Source organism: Malurus melanocephalus, unplaced genomic scaffold (genome assembly GCF_030028575.1).
Source record: "Malurus melanocephalus ecotype Western Australia unplaced genomic scaffold, MMel_1.1 scaffold_304, whole genome shotgun sequence".
Lineage (NCBI taxonomy): Eukaryota > Metazoa > Chordata > Aves > Passeriformes > Maluridae > Malurus > Malurus melanocephalus.
The window spans coordinates 196152-222817 of NW_026623536.1; the positions used below are offsets into that span (position 1 = coordinate 196152).

At 41.0% G+C, this 26666-nt stretch overlaps 1 protein-coding gene across 1 annotated transcript in view; it reads left to right on the forward strand.

Annotated features, from left to right (window-relative positions):
* The first annotated feature begins 3889 nt into the window (after nt 1-3889).
* ANKRD50 (ankyrin repeat domain containing 50) overlaps nt 3890-26666 on the forward strand; it is a 39240-nt gene continuing 16463 nt past the window's right edge. The window contains exons 1-3 of the mRNA XM_057377163.1: nt 3890-4009; nt 4806-6088; nt 25979-26208. Coding sequence (XP_057233146.1) covers nt 5610-6088; nt 25979-26208 — 709 coding nt within the window. The 5' untranslated portion in view covers nt 3890-4009; nt 4806-5609. The remainder of the gene's footprint in view (nt 4010-4805; nt 6089-25978; nt 26209-26666) is intronic.

Genomic DNA, 26666 nt, shown 5'->3' on the forward strand with positions numbered 1-26666 from the left:
TAAAAGTTACRAAAGTAGTTAGAATTACCACTCCGTGTTTTAAGTCGATAATAGCGCCTCAGGCCCACCCTTGCAAAACATTTATTTCTGGATGTGAATCACCGCCTGCCCAAAGCTCTACCCAAGACACGACAGGCTTGCGAGGATTTGCAGCGCCGGCTCCGAGCTGGCTGGGGCGTGCGTGCACCCCGACCACGGGACCCGCAGGGCTGAGTCATGCACCAAAAACCGCAGGGGAAACTGGAAATAGTGCTCCAAACTACACACAAAGCAAACTGGAGGTTATACTCACGGAGGATGGCTCCGATTTTGATGACTTCGAGGATCAGCCTCATGCTGCCTTTCTCATTGTGATCCCTTATGTTCTCTTGTCCCTCAGGATTGCCTGTTTCCACATCCGAATAACACCATCATGAAACTTTAAAAATAATTGAAAAACACATAGCATTCTTTCCTAATACTCTGCAAAAGATGTGGCAAATCATTTGGAAAGCCTAAAAGATTTTTGTTTAACCGATCACCTCAGGTTTTTGGTTTTTTTTTGTTGGGGAAGACTTCTTAATGCTACAACTTTCTTAAGTGCAATCTTTTCACTAAAAGTTTATTTATTTATTAGTCTTAACTGGCTAAATACAACACCAAACCTAAAATCATGCATGACACAAACATCCCATCATTTAAAATCAAGTGCCTAAGTGCAGATCAGGTTAACCAGGAAGGTTCCTACAGCTGCAGACCACCAAAACTAAAAGTAGAGAGTAGGGTAGGGTTGGGTTTGTTTTTTTTTTTCAGATAGGAAGTTTTGTTCTGTTTCATCTTCTTTTAGGTCTTATCTGTCAGTCTTGCAGCCTGCAAAGTTGCAGCCAATTAGATCATGGCTTGTTCGCTATCTATGTCAAACTAAGTTGTACAAAACCACAAAAATAACGTTTGGTTCTTATCCTGATACTGTCTCATTAACTAGAACATTGCACAATTGTATCAGAAATATCTGACCCTTAGCTATAATAATTCACCAGGATGATGTCATCTGAGCTGTCACGTTAGGTATAGGAGGTGCTATGCAAATAATCTTGATAACAAAATGCCTCCCTTGCTTTTGAAGATTGACTTCGGGGTCTTAGTTTCTTGTGTACAGATGAAAGATCGCAGCCRAAGAGGCTGTGCCTCTTCATGACAAACCAAGGGGTTTTAACCCTTTGAACTTGTTTTTAGAATTCTTTTTTTTTTTAATTTTTTTAAAGGAAAGGATTTTTTATTGAAAGTATTTATATGCTTTGGCTTCGAAGTAGTAATTTGGGGGGGGTTGTCAATGCAGCGCCATTTCCTTTACCTTTAGGTTGGAYATAACTTTTTTGAAAGGTCATACTTGCAATATTTTGCTGAATTATACTGTAGACCTGCCACATTTATTTCCAGTTTTCATTCCTCCCCCCTTCTCCTCTCCTTCTTCCCTTTGTCATTCTGACAAGTATTTCATATTCCTGATGTTAGCTGTAGGTGTGATATCCTRAATGGAAACTCAGCTCAGATGCAGTGCCCACAAGTCAGTTTTAGGGGGTTAATTATTTTGTATCCTCTGTACCATGTGAAAATCAAATTATTGTCATCTGTTTTGCTGCAGGATTTATGTATTAGCATAATTTATTATGGAAAGGTTAAGTTTTTTCACAGTTATTATCTATAACTCCATCGTACGTACTTTTAAATATCTGATTTTAGCAAACCATGTTGTTACTCCACCTGTTTCACTACATTCACACTGAATGTTGTGAAATCTGACAGCGCCTTTTCATCTAAATTGGCTTTTCATTTGTGTCTTGGTCATTTGAAAGGCAGGAATTGCACTTTCCCCTGGATCTCATCATTATCCAATTTCTTTTTTTTTTCTCCCTGAGTCACCTACCAGTCTAATGCTTGTGCCAAGATCCGCTTCTTAACGTGTTAAATCTGCAATTATTTCTTGTGGGGTTTTTACACTTTTTTCTCTGTCAACCTCTGTTTTTTCACTAGCCTGCTCAGCAGACCAGACCTGCAATCCCATCACCCCARCCATTATCTGTCTCTATCCCTTTGTTGTTAAAAGAAAAAAAATTGAAAAAAGAAAATATTTTACAGTTCAAAGTCTCTTGAACTTGTATTAGCATTAGTTTTGGAAGTCTTGAGTTTCCACAGCATTTCGAAATGGAAGGGTGGTGCAGCTGGGAAGTGAAAAAAAAAACAATCCTAGAGAAGATCACTTGCCTGATGGGTACAGAAGAGAAACTATCCATGACTCAGTAGGCCAGTGGTTTAATGAGATCACCCCTGCCATAAGGTCACTGTATGTTGTTAAAAGAAAAAAAAAAAAAAATGAAAAAAGAAAATATTTTACAGTTCAAAGTCTCTTGAACTTGTATTAGCATTAGTTTTGGAAGTCCTGAGTTTCCACAGCATTTCGAAATGGAAGGGTGGTGCAGCTGGGAAGTGAAAAAAAAAACAATCCTAGAGAAGATCACTTGCCTGAAGTGTACAGTTAAAAAAAAACCCAACCAAGTCAGAAAAGTTAAAAAAAAAAAAACCGAAACAAAACAACCACACAACATTTTCTTACTACTAATCTTATTTCTGTTTCTCCCCCACTCCCAATTGCTCTGCGAATTTGTAATTCACTGCTTCCAAAGGTTCTTCAAACTTGTTCTACTGGTTTTCAGAAGCAGACAGACTTGTTTTTCTAAGCTCTTCACCACACCAACTGAATTTATTTAATTTTTCATTTTGCTCCTACAAGAATCTCGGGACTCTCCTTGAAGGGCCCTAAATCACTCCGTTGTATCCTATGGATATATTCAGTGTGTAYTCCACAATGCTGTAATTACCTGGTATACCAAACCACACGGAGCCGTGCGAAAACGAAGGCACTATTTAGCAATCGTSAAGACCTTGATCCTTGATGGAAAAGTGCCTTATCATAACGAATTCAGCCMGCTCTGAGAGGAGCAAATTTTAATGAAAATCCTTCCTTTGCTCTGTCACAAACAGAATAAAAGATGAGAGTCGTCGATTTCTTGCCGTGGGTGGAGGGGGCTTCACAAGGGCCTTCTAAAGGTGTCCCGAAGCAAGACACACCCTGTTTTTTTTCCATATTAAAGTTGTCCTGGAGCAAGTTCTAGCCTGTTTTTTTTTTTTATTAAGGCCCTCGGTTCCAAGGGTTTGTAGGGACCCACGAACTGTAAAGCACGAGGGTCAGTTTGACGTGCTGTGAGGGAAGGATGCGGGATGCCCCTTGGAGCYGAGTGTCTCGGAAACATGATTTTTGGATCTGTGCATCCCCAGAAGCAAGGCGAATACAGTGGGAAAGGTTTGGAATTGGTGGTACTATCTGGGGAGGCTGTCAGGGTAATTACGGGGAGTTCTGTCTGAAACGGGCCAGTTTGGGGCAAGACGAAAAAAAGGCAATGAGAAAACCAAGCTCCGAGATCTGTGCTTCGTTCAGAAAGAAAAACCAAATACTGTTCCCACGTCGGGGCCCGTGTGTGCCCCGGGGTATCGCAGGGCTAGCCCTCAGCCAGCACCTTTTCCCCTCAAGTTCGGCCGCGGATCGGAGCGGAGCGGGCCCGGGACGGCGCCTGAGGCCCGGGCGGGAGGAGCGGCCGCCCCCTGCAGGGCCGCGCCGGGAGGCGCCGGGAGCGGGCGGCAGCGAGGGCGGCCCCGGGGCCGGCACAAAGCCCGGGGCGGCGGCAAGGGGCACCGCCCGTCTCCCTCCGCTYCGCACTACTTCGCCCCAGATGTCCCCGCCGCCGGAGGGGAAGGGGGCGGGCCGAGGCGGGGCCGGGGCGGGGAGCGAGGGAGGCGCCGAGCGGGGAGAGCACCGGGCGGGCTGAGGCAGCGGCGGAGCGGGGTGGCCGCGGCCCTGGCACGGCGGCGCCCGGGGGCGGGAGCCCAGGGGCCGGGCGGAGGAAGAGGAGGGGCGCGGGCAGCGGCGAGAGGAGCCGTCTGGAGGAGCCGCCGCGCCGAGGCGGCGGTGGAGGTGAGCGGGCGGCGGGAGGAGGCCCCTGCCCGGGCGGGGCTGACACCGGCCCCGGGGCTGGGGGGTCCCCGCCGGGCGCCCAGCGGGTGCCCGGGTCCCCGGCTGTGTGCGCGGCGGAGGGCGGCGGGCGTGCGGCGCCGCGCCGGGRGCGAGAGGCAGGCGAAGGGCTGGGGCGCTCCCCGGCTGCTCGGGGCTTTTCCCGGAGGGAGGTGGTCGCGCTGCCAGGCGGCTCCCGAGTCCCCCGGGCCGGGAGGGCGCGGGGCTGCAGCCCAGCCCGGGATCCGGAGGCGGYGCGGGGTGCGGGGGTGTCGCGGAGGGCGCGGGGCGGTGGCGCGGGGTGTCACACCGTGACCCCGGGGCTGCCGGGCGCCGCTGCCGCGAACAAAGAAGCGTGCGGGGAGCAGCGCTGCCCGGCTGCACAAACTCCCAAAAAAACGCCCGCAGCCGGCAGGAGGAAAATGGGGTGAGGAGAGGATTCGGTGATGAAGCCTCGTTAGCAGGAATGTTTCTAGGATGAAAGGATGTATTCAGTTCTTCYCGGGAGAAAAGGCAAGACTTGCTGTGGTTTTGAGGCCACTGTCATATCTGTTCATTGTTTATTGTTGKTTTTTTCTGCATGTGGCTGATCACACCTCGCGACAACAAATTTTCTTTAAACGGCTCTTTTGATTCATATAACAGTATTATCAAAAATAAGGAATACGAGCCCTTGACTTTGCTCTTTGTTGTCTGCATTTGCAGCTGACTGAATTATGACTTGCATGTAGGGTTAAAAGTGCTGTCTCCTTTATTTCAGAGCTCTAGGGGAMGATGTTGTCTCTTCTGACATCTTGCGATTGAGATACCTGAGAACAGGTTCAGTAAGAATCCAAGTTCCTGAAGAAGACACTATGAGTGTATTGAAATAAGAAGCTGTAAACGTTTTTTTTTTTCCCCTGTCGTCTATACTGCATAAGAAACCATAACGCGAAGCACTTCTCAGACACTCTCCCAGATGTATGAAGTCTGCAAAGCTCGCTGTCCAGACTGACTGCTTTAGTCAGTGGTRCTTGCCACGTTTGTGGTGTGCATATAGTATTCTGAAGAAAAATCGCTTCTTTTATGAAATTCCCAGAGGGAATATTTTATTATGGACAGCTTTTTCTCTATATGTATCCGGAGAGATTAATGCCTAGAGGTGAAAGGCATTTAGTGTACACTGCAAAGTTGGCTTTCCCTCAGTTTTTCCAGATGCATTGTCTCCCCTGTACACTGGGAACGCACACAGCTGCCTGAACTACAGATGCAGTCATGGAGCTGCATGAACTTGTGAGCCACACCACAAGTCTTGCTGAGGGCTGGTACCAGCCACCGCTGCACGATGTCAGCTGAGCTSTGATTGTGCCATGCTGATCCCAGCACAAGGCACAGATGGAGTGACACCCTTCCTGCCGAGAAGAGGCTGTTGAGTTTTACGAGGAAGGGTGACTGATCACCGCCGCCTCTGTCAAGTTCCCTGCAGAAGCTTGTCCCGTGCCGGATGAACGCGCGTCTCCCTGCTCCTGGGACGTCGAAGATGTGCTGCTGCTTATGACACATCCAAGAAAAGAAGCTTTGTAAAATGGCTCAAACCAGCTTGCTGCAGGGAAAGCAGTTTTACTGTAGGGAGTGGGTTTTCCACAAGCTTCAGCACTGCCTCCAGGAGAAAGCTAGCTGTGCCTGTAGTGCTGCCAACAAACCATCTCTTGTAGCGAATTCTGGGAATAATACCGGTGTTGTCTCTGGGAAAGGAGCTGCCTGGGGTGTATTGTTGGTAGGAGGGCCCGGTAGTGGGAAGACAGCCCTCTGTACTGAGTTACTGTGGCCAAGCTCACCTGCAAACCTGCAAAGAGGCTTACATCGCCAGGCTCTAGCCTTCCACTTCTGCAGGGCCCAGGACTCTGACACGCTCTGTGTTGGAGGCTTTATTAGAGGTTTAGTCACACAAATATGCCGCAGTGGACTGATCCAGGGATATGAGGACAAACTGAGAGATCCTGCTATTCAAAGTCTCTTGCAGCCCGGTGAATGTGAGAGGAACCCTGCTGAAGCATTTAAAAGGTAAAAACAAATTTAAAAAAAAACAACCCTATTGAAAACAAAACCAAAATAAAACAAACATAAACAATCTGCTGTTTAGGTCTTCCTGCCAGTGAGCCTAAGATGCAGATAGTTTAAAACATGTTTATTTCATGGCTTGTTATCTCTGTCAGAGCTTGCAGACTTACCATGGAAAAAYCTAACTTTGTCGTTATAGCTGACATAAATAAATATTTACTTTCAAAACAAAGTTTATTATTAATAGTGAATTTATTTACATTTGTGTATTAATCCCCTCAGATGTAACTGAGTGTTTTGGAAAGGCTTGAAAGTACTTGACTTCAGAGTGGAAAATATCTAGTCCATGGTCWCCATGTGCCATAAAGGTAGGGCAGTTGTCCTTCACAGACCTGAAACAGACCTTACAGGACCCTTGGAAAAGCTTCCAATAGCATTCTCTGTCTAAGAGGAAAACTGGGCTAATGGATCTCTGGGTCTGATCCAGCACATCGGTTTTATGTTTGTCTAAAAATATGTGGTTAGGAAATTGTCGATTAACTCCTTATGTTACTTCTCACAATATGCATAGATTATGTTAAACCTTTATTGCTACTTCATTTGTAAGTGCTTCAAAGTGTTGAGGGGATCAGAAATTGATCAAGAGGGCTCACCCTGCCCTTTAAGAGATTTGTCAGCTATCTAAGCTGAATGGAAAAAAATAGGGTTTTTTTATTAGTGTTCCCTAACAAACCAGAGTCTCCTGAGTATGTCACTGGTAATTCTGTTTCTGTAAGGATAAGGATATATTACATGTGTWTAACARTGTGTATCCATCGATAGAASGATGTATAATCTTGAGCACAGCCTRTGTCAGTGTGTGWCTACTGGTYTTTATTCCTTTGGGCCACAAGGAARGGAAATTCATGARGGATAAGGCTTGTCTTCATCAACAGAGCTTCGGTTAATTGTATTGCCAGCATAAAACTTCTCTGGAATATTGGTYAAACTGAGATTTTCTAGTACTGTGTAGTGGTGTAACTTTTTGTGGTACTTGAGGGTTTATTGCCTGATGTTTGCAGTACAAAAAAAAACCTCTATTTTTGTTTTCCTGGCTGCTAAGACTGGGCAAACCAGTACTGAGGTTGAGCTGTAGTGCTTGCTCTTATTGTCRTGGTGGTGTAAAAGATCCTTCTAGCTCTGGTGGCTGCTATGTCCTTGCCTGCTGAATAAACAGGATGCAYGTCTACATTGTTCTCAGTGTAGTGTCTTAAAACAAATAGTCTAAACTGAGACTAGTTCTGGATTTTTGTTTGCTCCTAGGTGAATATGCAACTTCTCACAGCTATTAGGGTCCTAATTTCAGAAGTATTAAGCGCTCTTAATTTCTAATGAATAAAAACTGGGTGCAATTAAGTGTCTATAAATGGAATAGCAGACTGGCCATCTAGCTTCAGGCAGTCTTTTAAAATCATGAAAGTGGATTAATCTGGTGAGTAAGAGCCTGTTTRTGTTTAAAAGTCTATTACAGAGAAATCTTACTAATTTGGTACAGGCAAATTCTCAGTAAGAGCTTCCTCTATTCTATGATTGCCTTACTGCACAGAACAGGAGCTAGGTAAATGTTTTTAGACAAAAATGCAACCTAGAAATATAAAMTATGAGAGATACTTGTTAGAGTCATCTTTTTAGACTGAGTTTTATGAACATAGGTTTAATGATGGTCTGTTTTGAGTATTTAGGTCAACTTACAGGGTTCTTGGTYTTGTACTGGAAAAATAAAATAGGCACAATGTCCAATAATAATCTTCTCAAATTTTGCAGCACTGATTATGAGCTCTTATTGTTACWGTAACAATACTCACAGGGGAGTAGAACAGCTTTGGTCGAGGAGATTTTTCTTTTGGCCCTTCATGTATTCCCTTGYTCCCACTTACCCTGATCTCCTGCTCTCATAAGCAGCTGTGGTAGATGGCCTTCATTGTCCTGTTTCAGCTGTAAGGGAGATGAGGTGTTGGAGATGAGGTGCTGTGCTGGGAATATAAGTTTTCAGCACTGTGGCAGGGGACCAGGAGGTGGCTRTTGACAGCGGCACCACGAGCTTGTTCTGCTGGGTGATACAATCTCTGTCCACAAACAAGAGGCACTTGGCAACCCCTTCCCACCATCAGACACCTCCCATCATTTGTTTAATTGAATTTTTGCTGATATGTAAACCAYGCAAGAAATRTTTTARCAGAATTATAATATAGGATGTTCCSTGGTTYCTWAGACTTGCCACTGAGCACTTCAGTCCTTGGCTCTGGTGTGTGTATAGTTTATGTTAAGTGAAAGCTGTTGTAATGTGAAATGAGTTCTAGGAAGACTTAACAGTCMGATGATTGCATCTCTCATTGTGCAAAGGCACTGAAGAAGCACAAAGTGTTTGTCTCAATGCTCCATCGATTTTGCCTTACTTCAGTTTATTCAGTAGAAGAGGGCAGAGATTTTTCTGTAAAGGCACTGTCAAATTTTTGCTCTGCTTTTAACAGCTGCTCCAGACCCAGCCATGTATTCATGGCCTAAAATGGAAAGACTTCTCTTCATAAGTGCTAAACAAGATGACACCACTCTATTTGTGTGCTGATTGTCCTGGAAATACTGAGAAAGAAAAGCTTTATAATGTTTTGTAACATGCCAGTTTATATATTATTTATATAATATATAAATTGTTAGTTAAGACAGTGAAATGCTTTCCTGAAGGAAGTTTTTTTGACAGATTTTCAGCCATCCTCATGGTCATAGTGATGCATGTGCAAGTGATGACGCTCAGAGTTAAGCCATTTCTAATGCTGTTTAATTGTCTCATCTTAAAAATTTCTTACGCATTTATAAACTTTAAATGCCCTAAAAGTCCTTTCACGGGTAGATCTCACAGATTCGAAGAACTAAAAGGGCTGAATTATATAAATGTATTTAACATTTTGTGTTTGTTGCTGCACTGACAGCTGAGAGAAAGAACAGCTACTTACAGCACTTTTATCAGGCACAGTGCTGGARCAGAAAGAAGCCTTAACTGTAGGGAGAGTGCTGAACCCTCACACACAAATTTGCAGTGAAAGTAAAGCAGAAGAAAAGGCAAAGTTGTTACAGACACCACAAGTTAAGATAAACAAGAGAATTTAGTTCAAAAGGTCTGTTAGGCTCTTCTTCCCTCCTCACAGAGAAAAGTTAAAATCTGAATAACCCAAATTTTCCAATGCTATCTCTAGGGTTGTTTTGGTTTTGCTGCAGCAAGTTTATTCTTCCAGCRATTTGGTAGGAATACAGGCAGATACCACTTATCCAAGGCCATGAGGACACAGAGGAGCTGATATGAAYTGTGGGTCATGCTGAAATTTGTGTAAACCAGGCTGTAGAAGGGCATTTCCTGGTTTATGTTTTTCAGACAGAGGAGATGACATTAAACACCTTCAGACAGTAGGGAAAGGCATGTAATTCCCACGTWTTGTGCTGCAGTTGGGATCACTGGTGGGAGGCAGAGCTTGGTTCATTCACAGCCCAGAAAGTGGCTGTCACTAGAAGTGTGGGCATAGCTTATCCTGCAGAGTTGATTTGTTTTGCTGTCATTACTCTTGAGTTTGAAAGATACCCAAGGCTGGAGCTCCTGGGTTAGTTTCAGAGAATTTAGAGATGGAACATGTTAAATAACRTTATGTTTTTAAACTTGCGCTAAGCTCCCCTTGAGTGTGTGCGTTGCTCTAGTACAGACCTAAAGCAAACTTTGAATTTTGCTTGGGTGTGTTGCTGCAATTAAATAATCACCAAAAAATGGTGTTACTTCCACATCTCCCAGCAGGCTGGTTTCAGATGGAACCGCTTTGCTCTCACTTGCAGATGAAGTTTCTTTCCATCTTCTGCATGTCTTTTTAGGGAATTTCAAATCTTGTGAGACTTTTCACATCCTTATTTCTCACATACTGAATTTGGGTCAATAATTTCTGAGTGTTTTTTTGCTTGTGAAGTATCCTAACATTTTATTATTTAAGTATTTCTCATACAGCTACTTTAATGCAAGAAGGTCTCATCTAAGTGATTTTTAACGGGGAAATAAAGGAAGCTGTGAATTCAGATTTCCACTCATTTGCATTGCTAAAGTTGCATTCCCATGCAAGTAGATGTCCCTGATCAGTAAAGACCCAGAAAAATAGAAATTTAAAATAAAGCCACAAAAGAAAACCAGAAAGAGCTGCTGGACAAATCTGTGACTCTGTGAGAGCTTCACAGAAGTTTTAAGCTGATGTTGCATTCTCTTTATCAGAAACAAATATAGGGAAGCTGTGCCCCAGAGCTTAAGTATGCCTTTTTTTTTTTTTTTTTTTTTTTTTTTTTTTTTTTTTTTTTTTTTTTTTTTTTTTTTGTCAGGAAGGACTCCAGATTCTCTGCATGCTGATGCTAAATTCAGTGCACTGTTTGCTTTAGCAGATTCCCAGACTATCACAGCTTTTCTTCCATTTCTACCTCCTGATCTCTGCATGCACAACAGATCTGCCTTGTRATTTAATGTGAACAATAATGTTAAGTGATATAAAAAGCCAAGCAGTTTTATAGTTCTCTAGAATATGCAGSTATCTGTAGACTTGAGTGTAAGAGGTGTGAGAGGTCATGTAAGGTTCTCTGCTGACTGCAGGTTTGAAGCAGGGCTTTATGTTGATTAAATTTGAAAGCCTCATATGAGTCGCGTGAGTCACTCCTTTGGACAGCATTAAAGTGCAGCWAGTCCTGTGCCAGTAGCTCTTATCTATGTAAAGTTCCTTCTGCTTCTTTGGAGAACTCCAAARGATTGAGCCTCTGGTGTTTTGTCTTTGGCAAAAAAATAGAAACCTCATAAAGGGCAGGATTCAGAGGAAAAACCTAGGAGTGCCAGCCAATGCTAACAAGCATTTCCTCCCCTCCAGCCCTTCACCTGTATTGACTTTCCACGTTACTAAGTTATTTTTTTTATCTTCTTCCCTTTGGCTTCGAGACTCCTGTATCATCAGAAAGTTGCAAATTGTAGGTGATAGAGTTTTTACTCCTAGCAAAATGATACAGAGAAACAAGTCTCATTTCAAGTTCAGTGCTGTTTATCTGACCATGTAGAAAACCAATGATTTGTTCAGCAAGCATTTTGTGACTTTTATCCAGGGACTTTCAGTCTGCAGTACTGCATTTGAAATGCCATTTTTCTTAGTTAGATGAAGGAAAAGCTTTAGACATTGAGTTGTAAACGATAACAGATGAAGTGTGAAGAAGCTGTTCATTTTTAGAACTCCTTGTACCATCTTTGAAGTCAGTMATATAATTAAAATATAATGGATTGTGTAGGCTTTATTGAACAATTAACTAGTGTGCTTTTTGCTGGTTTGGAGTAGCTTATTCTTAACTGCAAAAATTTGAGTGTGTTTTGGCATAAATTGGAGAGGAATTAAGAGTATCCTGACTTTAATGGTTTTTGATTTTGCACCCTACACAGCTTGGGAGTTTTCCTTGCTAGGGAATTAACCACAGTATGTGCTTCTGCTGCAGTTTGCAGCACCCAAGTCCTGGGACTGCTGTGACAAGGTAACAGAGAGAGGCAGCACATTGGAGACAGTTACAGATACCTGAGCTTGGACACCTAAAAGCTGCTGGGACTTCTATCAACTCACTCTAAAAGACATTAGTAATTCAGTGTTAATCTTTTATAGATGATAAATGTCTCAGTTTTTCTCACCCAGTTCTCAGTTTGCCTGAGAGTGAGCTGAATCTTTTTCTCTAATCTGCTTTCTTCTGGAAAGGGCTGCTACAGAGCCTTTCCCTCTGTTTCCAGAGCTTCAGTACAGTCTTGGTAGCTGTGGCTTTCCAATGGTTGCAGGAGGGTGTGAATATATAGATTTTGTCAAGCTCTCCTAATTTCATAGAGCTATAAATTGAAAAACAAAGCTAAGGACTAACTGCATCCTGTTCCATTCAAAGAAGGATCTGAATGCATAATGAATTCATTTACAAGACCCTTTAAAGAAGAAAGTTGTTACACCTCCAGTGTGTTTGTTTGCCACATGTAAAGTTCAAATGTGCAAGTGACTGATTTGAACCTTGAGAAGGTTGRAAGGGGACCTCAGTAAAATGAAGTCCAGCATCTTCTTCCCCAGACAAAAAAAATTGAAGATGCTGCCTTCATATGTTACCCTGAGTTGTTTTTTTTTCTTGCATAATCTAAAATTTTTACTACTTAGGGTGTTCTCCAGAGACATGGAGAATAGATTCTTTCTTTCTTTTTGGGATGGCCTTTTACTTCTTTGAATGCAGCTTTATTCTCTTYCATCTCAACCTGAAATGAAATAATTCCATCTTGTTAGTCTGTCCTCAGAGTTCACACCTAAGCATATGGCACTAAAAAATCCCTTAGCTAAATAAAAGGTTTGGGTGTCTAAAGGGACTTTTTMTTACCAATATTTTAGATATGTAAATAGGCAATATTCTACTTCTGTWCTTACCCACAGTTTTGTCCATTCCTACATCTTTCACTTATGCTTGACTAGAATCCTGAAGCTAGCTGGACTSTAGCCCAGAAGAGCTTGATCTGATAAAGATTGAATTCTCCTTTTAGTTGGAGTTTTCCGTTAAAAACGTTCTCATTACAGTTAAAATCAAATTGTTTATTTATGATTTGTTTAATACTCAGAAATGATGGAGGCAAGGTACCAGTTGAAAATCATAGTGATTTATGGGTGAGAAGGGAAACTGTAAGAGCATGCACAAGAGGTTAAAAAGAACCTGCCAACTCAGCCTGTATTTCCAGCTCCATAAAAGTGGAGTTGCAGAAGGTTAATTTGCTCTTGTGAGAGCATCTTGACTGTTGGAGCTTTTGACTATTTACACGTAACTGGGGCTTTAGATTTTTAACTGATGCTGAGTTTCATAGGAAAACTGGTGTTCTCCAGACCATTAGAAAGTTGAGCATTGCCTGAAGCTTAAGTACTTTGTGGCATGTTTCTCTTTAGGCTTTTCCCTTAAATCTGAGGAGTTAACGGGTCACATAGCAGCAGTCGGTGTTTCTGCAAGAGCAAGTTGTATGTTCCTCTTTCATTGTATGGAAGCACAGCCTACAGACTGAACATAATACCRTTTAAGGTTTTAACCTTTTCAGATTAAATTACCATAAGAAAGTTTCCCCAAGGCATTTTAATAATGACAACTTACATAGACCTTTTTGTCTTCTACTTCTATAGGCATTAACATTTTGGCTTTAATCAATGTGGCTCAGACTTAAAACCTTACAGGTTTTCCTATAAGCTGTTTAGTTAGATGGACCTTCATAGCAATTCTTACTTGTTAATTATTTCCCTTCCCTTCAGTTTTCTATGCACATGTTCATAGCTTGTGCCAGGGTTTAGGTTTCTTTTCCTTTCTTCTTTTTCAATGAAAAAATGAAAAGGATTTGGTGGATTGAGAAGTAGAAAAGACTTAGTGTGTCTTGTATACTGGGAGAAGATAGTATTGAAATATCAYCTCCTGAAAGCAATGACTTGAAGAGGTTTCAGTTTCTTGCATGTGATGTTTACAATACACTGGGAATAGTGAAAAATCTGTCTTTATCCAGGAGCAGGAGTGTTTTCAATGCAAAGATGCTTTGTGATTGAAGAATGACTGCTGAAAAAGAAATAATCAGGCAAAAAAGGCAGGAAAATAATTACATTGACCCGAGGGTTGAGTTGTATATAGGTGTTCAAAGGTATTGCAGAGGAGATGCTGGAAAGAATGAAGGTGGATAGGTTCCTGTCTGATTGTTGACATCAAAATGTGATAAGATAGCATGAAAAAAGAACTGAAAATGAGATCATGAAGAGAAGGCAACTGGGGAAATTTACATGATGAAGTAAAAGGGGCAAACCAATTGCAATCAAATCACTCTCCCTATCAAGTGTTTGCAGATACCTTCACACAAAGCAAGAGCCAATAACTGTTGCAGRTAGAAGGCCATGAGACTGTGGCTCAGCTGTGGATGCTGCTATTTAAATTGRTGGGAGTGAGAGGAAGGATGGAATAAAGGATCATACTTTAATGGAGTTTGAGGCCACCAGCAGTGTCTTTTGCTTGGATTTTTTTTCTTGGTCATGTCCTAGAAAGAATTGGTAATCCTGGTGCTTGTGTGAAGGAGAGGAGTTGGGCTGTGCACAGATGCAAGTTGTGTGCTAAGGATCYGTGATATTTTGGAACATGACAGAAGAAAGGGGCTGTGGCAGAGCCTTATTTAAGGTGGTTTGCAGCATCATGGAGTTGTCCTGGAAGAAAAACTCTTCAGAAGTTCTAGGTCAGTACCACCAGTATAGAGATGACGGTAACAGGCAGGTAGAAATGAACCTCAGGAGGAAAATCTGTCAGGAATGGGATTACAGYATGATCTCCATCTTAGAGCAGTTAATTAACTAGTCTTGGTTTAACTACATTAACTCTCCTGCAGCGATAGTGAGCATGATACAATCACTAAGCTGTCTGTCCTTTCGCTACACTTTCCTGGAGTAGAGTTCAACAGGACATTAGAAAAAAGCTCTGTTTGTAGGTAAAGTGCAGCTGATTTGTGATAAATTATGACCTRTATGATTTTGGATTAACCTAAATGAGCAAAGTCTAGCAGTCTAACWGATGGAAACTTCAGCAGTCAACAGCACAACACCAAATTCTGTGTTTCTGTACCTTTTCCATTAGTACCTTCTTTTATTTTAAATGATGTTTTTCATCCACAGTAAGTTTCTGTATGAATTATTGGAAGGGAGGAAGATGTAGTTTCTGTTACTTGTTCTATCGTAGCTAAGGCTAATAGATATAAAGCTACAAAATCAGTTCCAAAGCTAAATTCATCAATGCTGTAAGGTTATAGAACCATGTCTACTAACCTGACAGTGTTTATTGAGAGTAAATTGTGGAGAAAATACAGAAAGCATCAATTGGCGATTTGCAGGCAAAACAGAAACCCTATCTGCTTGGGACTGGGGCTGAAAAAACCAAACCACAAGATAACTGATATGGCCCCAAAGCGGTGCGTGAGGAACATATGCTGTGAATTGTACTTCTGGGAGTATGGGAGAATGATTTTGAATGGGACACACGAAAGCTGCTCCATCTGTTGCCTCTTCAGCTAAGACAGTGCAATAAACATGAGGATAGTCCATTTTACTAAGATGGGAAATARGATGGATAAAGATACGTGCTAACACAAACACAGCAGGAAAGCTGTCTTAAGTGCTCGAMTAGGAAGGTAAATTCTTAACAGCTTTTCATCTGGTATTTGTGCAGAGGATTTTCTCAGATGAGGTTGGACAGTATAATCCTGTGATCAGTTCAGCAATGGAAGTGTGGGGTGCTTTCTGAGGGTGTGCAAGACACGACTTAGGCAGGTGTGGAGCACCTTGTTGAGGGAATGATCAAGATTGTAAAATGTCCATTATTGTTTAGCCTGGTTCTTCCAGGCAGGCAATTYGAGAACCCACTGTTCTGAAGAAACAGCTTGGTGCTGAAACAGCCACTGCAGCTCCTCTTCTTCCTGCTTCCCAGTCAGTAATGTTGGGTTGGTTTTTTTTCCTTTTGAATTCAAATGCATAGGAAAAATCTAATTCATTTGGGGATTGTTAGACTGAGCTGTAGTAATAATGGTGGCTCCTTTATTGTGTGTATTAATCTACTGTATTCTGGAGAGTAAACTAGCATATAACTGACAAAATATAACATAAACTAGCATATAACCTGACAAAAGCCACACAGTTRAACTCATTCAGTGCTGTTTTCTGCCTGTCTCATCTGGGAGATTTTAGGGGTTTTTTTGTGCTTAGCATTTCTCTCATCCCAGCAAATACAACGTTATACCTGGAAAGCAGGATCTGTTCCTTCAGTTGCGTTTATGCACTGCATAAATAGATACAGAAAAAAGAAAGGGATTTTTTTTCTATTTGTAGAATAATACCTGAGAATTCAAATGTTAGTAAAGCTACAAGAATTTCAACTCTATTATGTAATAATATATTCAGATAACACTGCTTATAGAAATGACATTTTTGCTTAACAAAGAAATATTCATTTTTCTGTGACTAGGGAACCAGGTAAGCTGAAAGGACTATATGTGTGTGTGTRYATATATATCTGTTTCCCCTACCTGTACCTTTAGTTTCATAAATTACTTTAAACTAACCTTGTAATTTTAATACATTCTGTTGCATATATAAACTTGTTAGGTTTTGTATTGTTGTGCCCCACTCTAACATGCTGTATTTCAACCACAGGCTTTTGAATATTTGCAAAGTAAGTTATTATCCTAATGATACATGTATGGAAAATAAGGTGCAGTATAGGCAATGCTCTCATTTCTACTAATGATTGTTTTCAGTGAGTCTGATTTGATCTCATGATTTCATGATCTCATGATTTGCTTTCATCTCATGCATTTGATGTAAAGTGTACTTCCTTTTTTTAAAAAAGAGAAAGATGGATTTGTGGGAAAAAATACCCTTGAGAACTTAATTGATGCTTAATAGAAAGAAAAACATTGATTTTTGACTCTAATAAAAGAGCTTTAATGCAAACCTGTCCTGGATGACAAATTCCAGGAATAAATATAAATATCACCAACTTAGACAAGAGCTCAAAAACTGGGGATGGAGGAAAAGGGGAAAWAGGCTTAGTCATATAAGTCATGAGACAGACAAGAAGATAAGTCAGGGAGTACTCAAATGCCTTAGGTGTCTTTATAGTAATGGAAAAAAGGTAAAGGGTGAACAAGCTGAACTGGAAATTTTGGTGTACAGTCAGGATTGAGTTYAGTGCTGTGAAAGATCTGTCAGGATAACTTGTATAACTGGTATGTGTTAAAAAAAAACAACTGTGGCTTGTTTTGGACATAATATGCTTGCTTGTAGTTCTGGAATAAGCTAAAGAAATTAAAGCCACCACATGTGGTGATAGCTCTGCATGTGGAATTTCTATTTAAAGGTGTGTTGGTAGGCCTGTTCTTTCATGGGCTGTAAATCCAGGCAACCAGCTATCTATCAGACCACCTTGTGAATCTGAAAGTTTACCTGCTTTGTCCAAGTAAGAGTTCTTGGTACCTAAGAGAGATTCCTATACCTCATAACCATGTCTTTTGTGAAATTTCATGTCTTTTTGTGAAAAAGTGCTTTACTCTACCAAATCAACAAGCTCAAGTAAGCTAAGCTGCTTTAAGAAAACAAGTGGCATTATCCATGGCATAGAATTTGGATGATAATGTCTGCAGAGCTGAAAAATTTGAGTAACAAATAGGAGATAAACATCAGTTGGGAAGGCATGATACAAGCAAGAGTTTGGCAGTGACCATCCTTCTGATGTCAAAGAGGAGAGAATAGCTGCTGGGAAGACATAAATTTGCTTCAGCCAGATTTGAAAAATCAGCTGAGGAGATTAAAAGAAAACTTTTGGAGACTGTGACTATGAAATGATCTTAAWTGCATGTGTTGGGTTAATGGCTGGAYTCAATCTTAAAGATCTTTTTCACCCTAAATGGTTCTAATCTTCTTTGCTTAGAAGGGGAGGAGAAAGAACAAACTAAAAGATGGAGATGTTCACCATCTCAGATGATTTGAGTAAGATGTGATGAAGACAAGTATAGCAAAAGAAAGGAATTGGCTGGAAAGAACACTGAGGTCTCAAAGCACTGTATTAAATGTCTAGTTCCATGAAACTGAGCTTCTCCTCGTTCTTGTGTTAAACTCTAGCAGGAAGGTGGCAGAAAGAAAGTAGAACAGCCACTAAATGTGAAAGTGAAAGAGTAATGTCAAAACGAGGGCAAGACTGCAAGTTCAAGGTGCATTGGTCATGTTTCCTGTGAGGTTTCACAAGGAGTGATTCCATACATACAGTAGCAGGAAGAAAGATAATATCCACCAAGTGTTGGTCTGATGTTCCTTGGGGAGGAAAAACTGATAGAAGCGGGAAAGGTAAAATTTCAATGCTTGTGTGTATTGTCCTTTCTCAAAAAACAGTCATTTTGCAGTCAGTTGACATAATTAAAACTAGTGACAAAGTGGTAAGAGCAAAAAAAAAAAACATAGCCCAGACCAAAAACCCCAAACAGACACCCAACACAGAATAGGTGAGATGTTTTCAAACTGTTACTGATTGTCTTCAAAGGATGGGTTATCTTTATCAGGATGACTGAAAATTCAGAGTTGGAAGAAAAACTTGTGTGTTYAGTGCCTTGATTTAAGAAGGGATGAAAAAGGCATGGGCAATTAGAAGCATGTCAGTCGAAATGAAAAATGCTGGGAGAAATAATCAGACAAACTATTTGCAAGCAGCTGGGAGATAACAGAGGTGAAAAACAACCAACATGGTTTGGTTTTGATAAATTTAATCTAACTTCTGTTTGGAAGAGTCACAGGACTTGTGGATAAGGGATAACCATAAATGCCATCTTGACTCCAGGAAGGCTTTGCTTGCAAGACACTCAGGCCATGTTTGTAGTTCTATATTTGGCTACATGGAAAAAAAAAGATTAGTATTTAATTAACAGTAGTTCACTTTCAGACTGACACAGTTGGTTTCATAGAGRTCTGTCCTGTGTGTTTTTTCTTTTCAGCCTGTTCCTTAATGCTGTCAGCTGACTGGAGAAAAATGGTTTAAATTTTGGGTACTACTGCTTCCTCGTAATGGCCCTGGTGTTTTCTGTAGGACAGAAGTTACAGGGCAGGAAGTACAAGGTTTGAATTGCAGGAAAGCAGGTAAAGGTTAGACACGTGAAGAGAAGGAGAAAACTTCCAATTTCGAGAATATTGAAGCATAGGAATGGATTGCTTAGGGAGACAATATTGATTGCTGGAAATCTTCAGGAATGCCTGGGCTTGTAYCTCAGGGATGACAGATGTAGAGCTGATCTGGCAGTAGGTGGGCAAGTGGACTGGGTAACCTCTCCATCACCATAAAACACAACTGTGAAAGTTTGTGTAGAATACATTGCATTTTTTTATATATTACATGTTGGGGAAAACGTTTGCAYTGTTTTCTGTACTCTCCCCCTCTTTGCCTTTGGAGACACAGWTGTTTGTATGTCAGACTCAGAGTAATTTAAAATACATTGTATGTGTTAGCATATATGACAAATATATTCCATTTAAAATACAGTCARTCAACCTGCTCGTGGCAGCAGTTGTGAATGGGTTTGTGGCCACAGTTGTCTGTCCTTTATAACAGCCAAGTTGTTTGCAAACTGTTCTGGGCAGTCCAGCTGTTACACCAAAATATTTGCTCTTAAGGCTTCTGTTTTCTGAGGTTTCAAGTAAATCCRCCAGTGGATGTGCTGGCAGTGCTTTGTAGCCCAAAATCACCTCTGTATTTGTGTGAGACAGTAGGAGGTCTCTAATCAATACCCAGGGTCCAGCATGGCCTGTTTCTGTAGGACCAGTGGCGCTGGTTCCACCATAAACTCTGCTTTTGTCTGGCCTGATGCCCTAGAGCTGCCTTTTGTACTCTCCTGGTGGGGCTGCAAGTCTGCCTTAGAATTGCAGATAAAATCCAGGTTGCTACAAGACGTTGCAAAATCAGGTATTGAGTTGCACAAGACTTGCCTGCTGTTTCTAATTCACCACTTCTGAAAAGGCCAGACCCTTGATTTACATCTGTGTAGTTCACCTAGAGCTTTCCCAATCGGTGATTCTCAGGGTGGGTTTGGTTTTGTTTGGTTTTTTTCTCTTTTGCTTTCTGCCCCTTCCTTCGTAAGATTAACCATAGTTGTGTAGAATTGTTAGAGCCTTCCTGTGCAATCTGCAAATAAATAATTTACTAAAAACAATGAGCCTATGAGCRTGCCTTAATTCCAGTATTGCACTTTGTCAGAAAGTCATAATCAGCTGCAGTGCACTTTATCTGGTTGAAAAAGTACAGAATGAGTACCTCGATAACTCGAGCAGATCTGTCAGTGTGTACACAGGTGTGCACACATCCAACTGGGTCACYTCACTTTCGCCTTGTGGCTTCTGTTTTGCAGCTTTTTAAAGTGTGGAGTTGTTCTATGCTTCATAGCCCTCGCATTTCAGAAATATTCCGTTAGTTAAGGGTCCCGTGTGTGTGTTTTTCAGGATGTTATTACCAGTTATGAGCAGCTGGGCAATTAGTAAGAAGGAAAGGACTGTGTTCCACATGTGTATAGTGCCAAGAATTGAGGTGATACTATGCAGAAGGCAGCTATTGATTTGATCATTAATTTCCCTTTTAATCATTAGCCAGAATGCATTATGAGGCAGGTAAATAAACTGTTTACTGTAAGTCATCCAGAAGAACGTAAATGCCTTGTCACAGGACAACATAAAACTCACCCCTCCACAAACAGTGCTACAAGCAATTTGTAAAGATGCTCTGGTTTTTCTTTCTGTGTGAATACAGCTGTTAAAAGTACTTGGAAAGAAGGTAATATTTCATCAGCTGAACAGCAGGGATTGACAATTTTATTAGTCGTTAAATTCACCTTTTCTTTTCTTTATTGCGACCTGTGCCCCAAATGCAGTTTGGAAAACAAAAGAGAAAAATGCATCTATTGGTGTAAGTCTGCCTTTGCTGAAGCTTCCAACAGTCTTTAACAGCTTTATCTKCCCTGGCTCCATGCTTTTAAATGCAAATTGGGAGCTGGGAGTGGTGGGGACAGACAGCTTTAATGGATTATAGTCYCTGCTAACCAACTCCTGCATTATTACAATATACAAATGAACCTGTGTCTGTCAGCATATGAGGAGCAAGGTCTGACATTTGCTGTCACTCGTGAGAATTTTTCAAGTAGAGATGCTTATAAATATCTGGAGTTGAGCATTTTATTTTCTGTTCTTAGGTATTTAGAAGCTTTTATGCTCCTCCATCTCTTCAGTGCCCTCGAGAGCCTTCTCCTTCCCTGCCTGTCCCCCAGCAGTGSGCTGGGGACAGTGGAGCTTCTGCTACATCTGATTTAGAGCTGGAAGAGGCAGCAGCAGCATCAGCTTTCCACTTAGTGGTTGGGATTTTTGCTAGGTCTCAGTGTGTGATTTTCAGGCAAAAATCCCACTGCTTCTAATGTTGCTGGCAAAAATTGCTACAACATGCTGTAAATATACTTGGCTTATTTACAGTCTCACTGTGCACTTCATTTTCTGTATTTGCCGATACGACTTAAATGGAAATAAGTGTCTTAAAAATTGCATTATAAAGGGCTGTGATATATCATGYTGTAAACCACTGATGAGAATGAAGATGCTTGTTTGCTTTTCTGAAGATGGAGATGAGTGTTTGGAGAATTATTTTGTTATACACTAGGTATTGTTAAAGTCTTCATATATAAATACATGTCCACAAAGATATCAATCCAATATATACAGGCATGTTCCTGAGCAATGAGCTGGGTTTAGGAATATGACAAATAGCTGGTGAATTTCCCCAATGAATCTGGTGTAGAAACATGGGAAAAATGARGAGGATATGTGTGGAATAACAATGTTGTCTGCTTTTCTACAAACTTGCTTTGGAAAGAGCAGAGTTTATAATAAATTCCTGATGCAGACCTCTGGGGTGGTGCTTCTTGGCAATACAAATTCTTGGAAATACTGAGAGGGAGGTGATTCAAACAGCAGTTTGTTAAAGCATTGTTACACTGTTTAGAAAAAGAAAGGTAAGAGCTCAGCAGTAGTAGTAAAGCAGWTTTCCAAATATGTAATTTCCGTCATAAAATTTGAAGTCTGTGGCGTTTTGCTAAAATTAGCAGCACTTGGAATCAAGGCTAGTGGTTGTGTTTTTTCTTTATTTTTTTTTCCCTGCTACTTCTGGCCTGCTTAGGAGATGATTTTTATACACTTGTTCTGTTTGTTTGTCAGTAGGGAATGCTGGCAGCTGGATAGAAAATGGGAGCCCTTTTAGGGATAAGCTACGCTCCCAATTTAAGTGGGGACATAGCTGAATTTCTTATACTCCAGAGACAGTCAAATATGAGGAAACCATTATGATTTCCTTTGCTCCTAGAGCCACTCATTAATTGCTATTTGGCATGTATGTGTTTGCTTTATCTATTTTTTTTTTTTTTTTTTTATGTGTTTGCTTTATCTATTTTTTTTTCTTTTTTAAATACGTGCACTCCGCTGTGACTCTCAGCCTTTGTGGACAACGCCGCTGTCATTCTACTCTGTTCTGTTTTGTCTTTGTGTTTTTGTGGATCCAATCTAAAAATCCCAAGGCCAACCATAAGCAGGACTTCAGTACAGCCTGTATGTAGCCTTTCATGTGTGGAAAACCATGTTTGCCTGGGTTCAGTCAACTCAGTAGCAATTCTGAAGAATTCTGTGGGATGGCTCATTGTTCTGAGGAATTCTTACTTGCTGCAGAGCATGTAAAACATCCTTGCTCTGCATAAGTAAGTCATTAGGTTGCCATTAAAATGAATTCCATCATTTAAAATACCTAATTGTGCTGTTTTCTCTGGAGATTTTGTATTTTTACTGGCTAGTTAACTTGGTTGTTTTAACRACAACTACTTTTATATTTGTATTAAATATGAAAGTTGTAAAGATAAAGCTGTTACCCTTTCAGAAGGTAAAGAAAATCAACTTCTAATCTTTTGAGAGGCACTCTGCACATTAAGCAATCTGTTCCAACAATCTGTAGATGAATCACCCTTGAGGGAAGTGCTTTAAAGACATTGTTAATTCCGTGTTGATTTATGTGATTTTCCTGTGTAATCAAGAAGTGGCAGGGGAGTGGAATTACTAAGTCATGGTGTGGAGGTAAACGCAGACTCTTAGGAATTTGTAGGTTGGCACAGACCTTTGAGATCATGGACCAGCACTGAGCCATGTCTTGGGAGAAGGGACTGATTTGGTGAGGGTTCACTCGATGCCCTGGTCCAGAGCAGTGACAGAGATCCTAAACAGGACTGGCCCCAGTCCTGAACCCAGGGAATGCCATTTGTGACCTGCCACCAGCTGAACTCCCTTCCCCACATCTCTTTAGTCTTGGCCATCCAGCCAGTTTATCCAGGAGGATGATGATGTGGGAAACCCAGGCAGAGGCTTTACTGAAATCTGGRTAAACARCATCCTTRGCTTTTCCCCCATCTCCTGAGAGGGTCACCCTGGCATYGGAGGAGATCAGGTTGGGCAGGCAGGACCTGCCTTTCCTAACTCCGTGCTGKCTGGGGCTGATCCCCTGGCTGTCACATAATGTGACTTCTGGCAAATTAGCACAGCACTTCCCGAAAAGTTTCGCTTTTGTGTTCCTTGGCATCGGCTCTGAACTCGTGATGTAAAGTGTCTCGGAAGAACAGAATTTTATCAAACAGTTTCAAAGGGCACTTAAAGAAAAAGCCTGATCAATATCTTGTTAATGCCACACTTTTATTAATATTGCTGTAGGCTGGGAGAAGTCATTGTGCCTCATTTTTTATGTGCATATATTTTTCCTGGTAGAATTTAAATTGCATTAAAATTCAGAAACACAAGTGGTGTGGAGTAGAAAGAAGCAGAGCACAGGGAGACAAGGGGCTGTGCAAATAGCATTTTGCGAGGCAACTTCAGTATGCTAGGACTCTTCTGCCTGGGAAAAAATAGCTCAGGGAGGCTGTGGTACAAATGGCACAGACAGTGGCAATATGACATTACTGCTCACTGGCCCTTCCAGGCAGAAGTTGAAGGATATCAAATGGAACAAGGACATTTTGGTTTTTAAACTACAGAAGGGACGGTTATTTCATGCAGTKTGCAGCTGTTGTGGATGCCAGAGCCTTAAATCAGTTCATACAAGACTTGGACAAACCTGTGGAASCGTGGTCAGTTAAGGGATGTGAAATGCCAAGACTGAATCTCTGGTTCARAAAATCCCTGGAAACACTGATTGCTGAGAATACCAGGAAAACTGGGTCTTCTAGTGCTTGCCTAGTGCTTACATGATTCCTTAGACATCTGCTTCCAGCCTTGTTTAGAGGCAGTCATTTGGGAATCTTTTCCAGACATGACTGTTGGCTTTTCTTGGTGGTGTTTCTGATAGGTAAAAACTGACACAGGAATATTTCTGGATGCTCCTAAGGTATTTTGTAGGCATTTTGCCAGGGTCATGCAAAATTTTAAGTGAGATTTTAATTTAAGATACCATTTCTTCATATCTCTTTGTAACATTCATTCTCAAATAGTAATTTCATGCATTTCTCTCTATGTGAGAATAMAATTAGTTTGGATGGGAAAAGAAATGTTGCAGGAAAAATGCCTTGACACAAATAGCTGAGGGGGCAAGGCAGCATTGCGGTGGGGGAAGGGGTGGAAAATGTGGTCATTTCCAACCGCCTCCTTTCACTGTGGGATTGGCATCACTTGGGAAAGTCATTTTAACCTCGTGGCTACTTTAATTTCCTGTTCTCCAAATGGATAGCTGCTTAACTTCCCAGCTTAGTGAAAAGTGATTTCAGTTCACTTTTCAGTACTTCAGGCATCCTCTGAAATAGTACCTAGCTGGGAAGCTACCACAGAGTTCTCAGAAGTCTTGTGATTCTGAATAAAAAAAAAAAGGAGGTGGGAAGACTGTGTTTTAAAATCCATGTAATAGGGAGTACTTTCAGATCACAAGTGTTCTGTATTTCTTTTCTATACCTCTGAAAAAATTTCCCCCTAATCTATTCTGCCGAATTCTGCTGTCACTGTCAGACATGGAGAGTGCATCACTGTTTCCATTTTGCACTTTTCTCAGTCAGAAAACTGGAAAATAACAAAACTCCTCCTAACAGGGCTTATGAATTGTTTCTAAAGTGGGTTGAATTCTTGCATTAACAGGCAAGATTTGCCTGTATTCCCATTTGAATGCTWGGTAGGTGATAATGTGTTGACCAAAGTCTTCTGAAGGTAAATTTGTTCAGTAAAATAAATGAAAAAGGGTTATTATGGTCTAGAGTAAAACAAAAAAKACTTTCAATGTGCATGCCTTGTGGGCATGTGCAAACAGCAAATTTACAAGAGAGTAAACTGTCAGATATGTATTTTTCTCACCTCGTTTCATTTTCCGAATCCTTGCAYTATAAAGTCAAAGTTTACCTGCCAAATGCATTTAAATATAATTAAGTCAGTGAAACTTGCAGACCTAAATCACTATAAGGTTTCCCAAAAAATAGTAGTGTTGTGTGGAAATACTGAATAGGTGCATGATGGTTATGTGGTACTATTTAAAGATGCATGTAAATGCAGTTAGGTGTATTTTTAAGAAACACCCTTAAAGAGGGTAACAGTAGATGCACATTGGAAGTTTTTACCCCCACAATCAGATGTGTTGTTAGAGCTGCATCCTGAGGATGCAGATAATCCTTTCCCAGTAATAGGAGCTTGGCAACTTCAATATAAATAAAAGCTAATACATCAAAGTCACTACCAAATGCCTCAGTCTGCTACTGATTTGCATTTCATTTGTGAAGGTATGGCAGAAATTCTCTTCTTTGTAAAACTGTTATTCATTCAGACTTGAACTCTTGGAGCTTTGATATTTCATGTATCTTTTGGGTTTTTGTTTCATGGCCAGCTGTTGTTCCCTACTAGTTTCTGATAAGCAATAGCAACAATTTTGGCAGAGACAGCAGCAATGAAGTTCTTAAGCTTTAGGCCAAGTAGCTTCTTAGTGAAGCAATGTTTTTCCAAGTCTTCTAATTAGCCTTGAACACTATTACATAATTTTAAAGTATTGTCACAAATTAAAAGTTCATTAARAAGTAACGGTGCCTAAACAAACATTTACATTACTACCTGTTCAAAGTATTTCTGTTAATCTAGTTTAATATTTTCCATGGTAACTCTTTGAAAAGTAACTTTGCATTTTCAGTTGCTCATAGCTTCGACTTGGAGGCCTGTATGACAGTGTACTGTTAAATGCATTTAAAACTCCAATCCTGTGTCCTGTTCCTTCCAGGTGCATTCTGCTCCCTCTGTTGGGAATGAAGCCCCCTCAGCAGAGCCTCTTCATGCTGGTGGATTCTGTTGACGAGGGCTGTAACGTGTCCGAGGGCGAGCAGACTTCCACGAGTTTATCTGGGACAATAGCAGACATTTTAGCCAGCCACTTCGAGTTCTTCCCTCCCTGGCTGCTGCTGCTGTGCTCTGCCCGCAAACAGAGTAAAGCTGTTACAAAAATGTTTACAGGTGAGTACAGAGCATTAAAAGTGTTCAGGACTTTGTATTTTCCAGGCCCTGGGTGATGGTGGAAAGTGCTGCTGCATGCTCAGTTCTAAAAATGACAGCAGCAAAAATGGTAATTCTAAAAAACGCATATCCCAGTTTAGCAAGGACTATGGAAAGCTTAAATCAKCCAAGCATGTTAGAGTTAAATTATCTCTTTGCAAAGCATCCGTGTTCTCTGCAATGTTTTGGGTTATCSTCCTGCTTAGCTCACTTTATAAATCTTGAAACTGTAGGTGGTGTGTAAGTGCAGAAGTATTTCAGCTGCATACACCCATYCCTTACAACTTTAATAGGTTTTCCTTTCATCTCACATTAAAATCTCTCCCAGTGTTTGTAGAAAGTGGGTAATAATCTCTGAAGGTGAAATTGGAGAGAGGAAAAGTGTAGATGTGGATTCTTGGACTGTGCTTTTGGCAAAG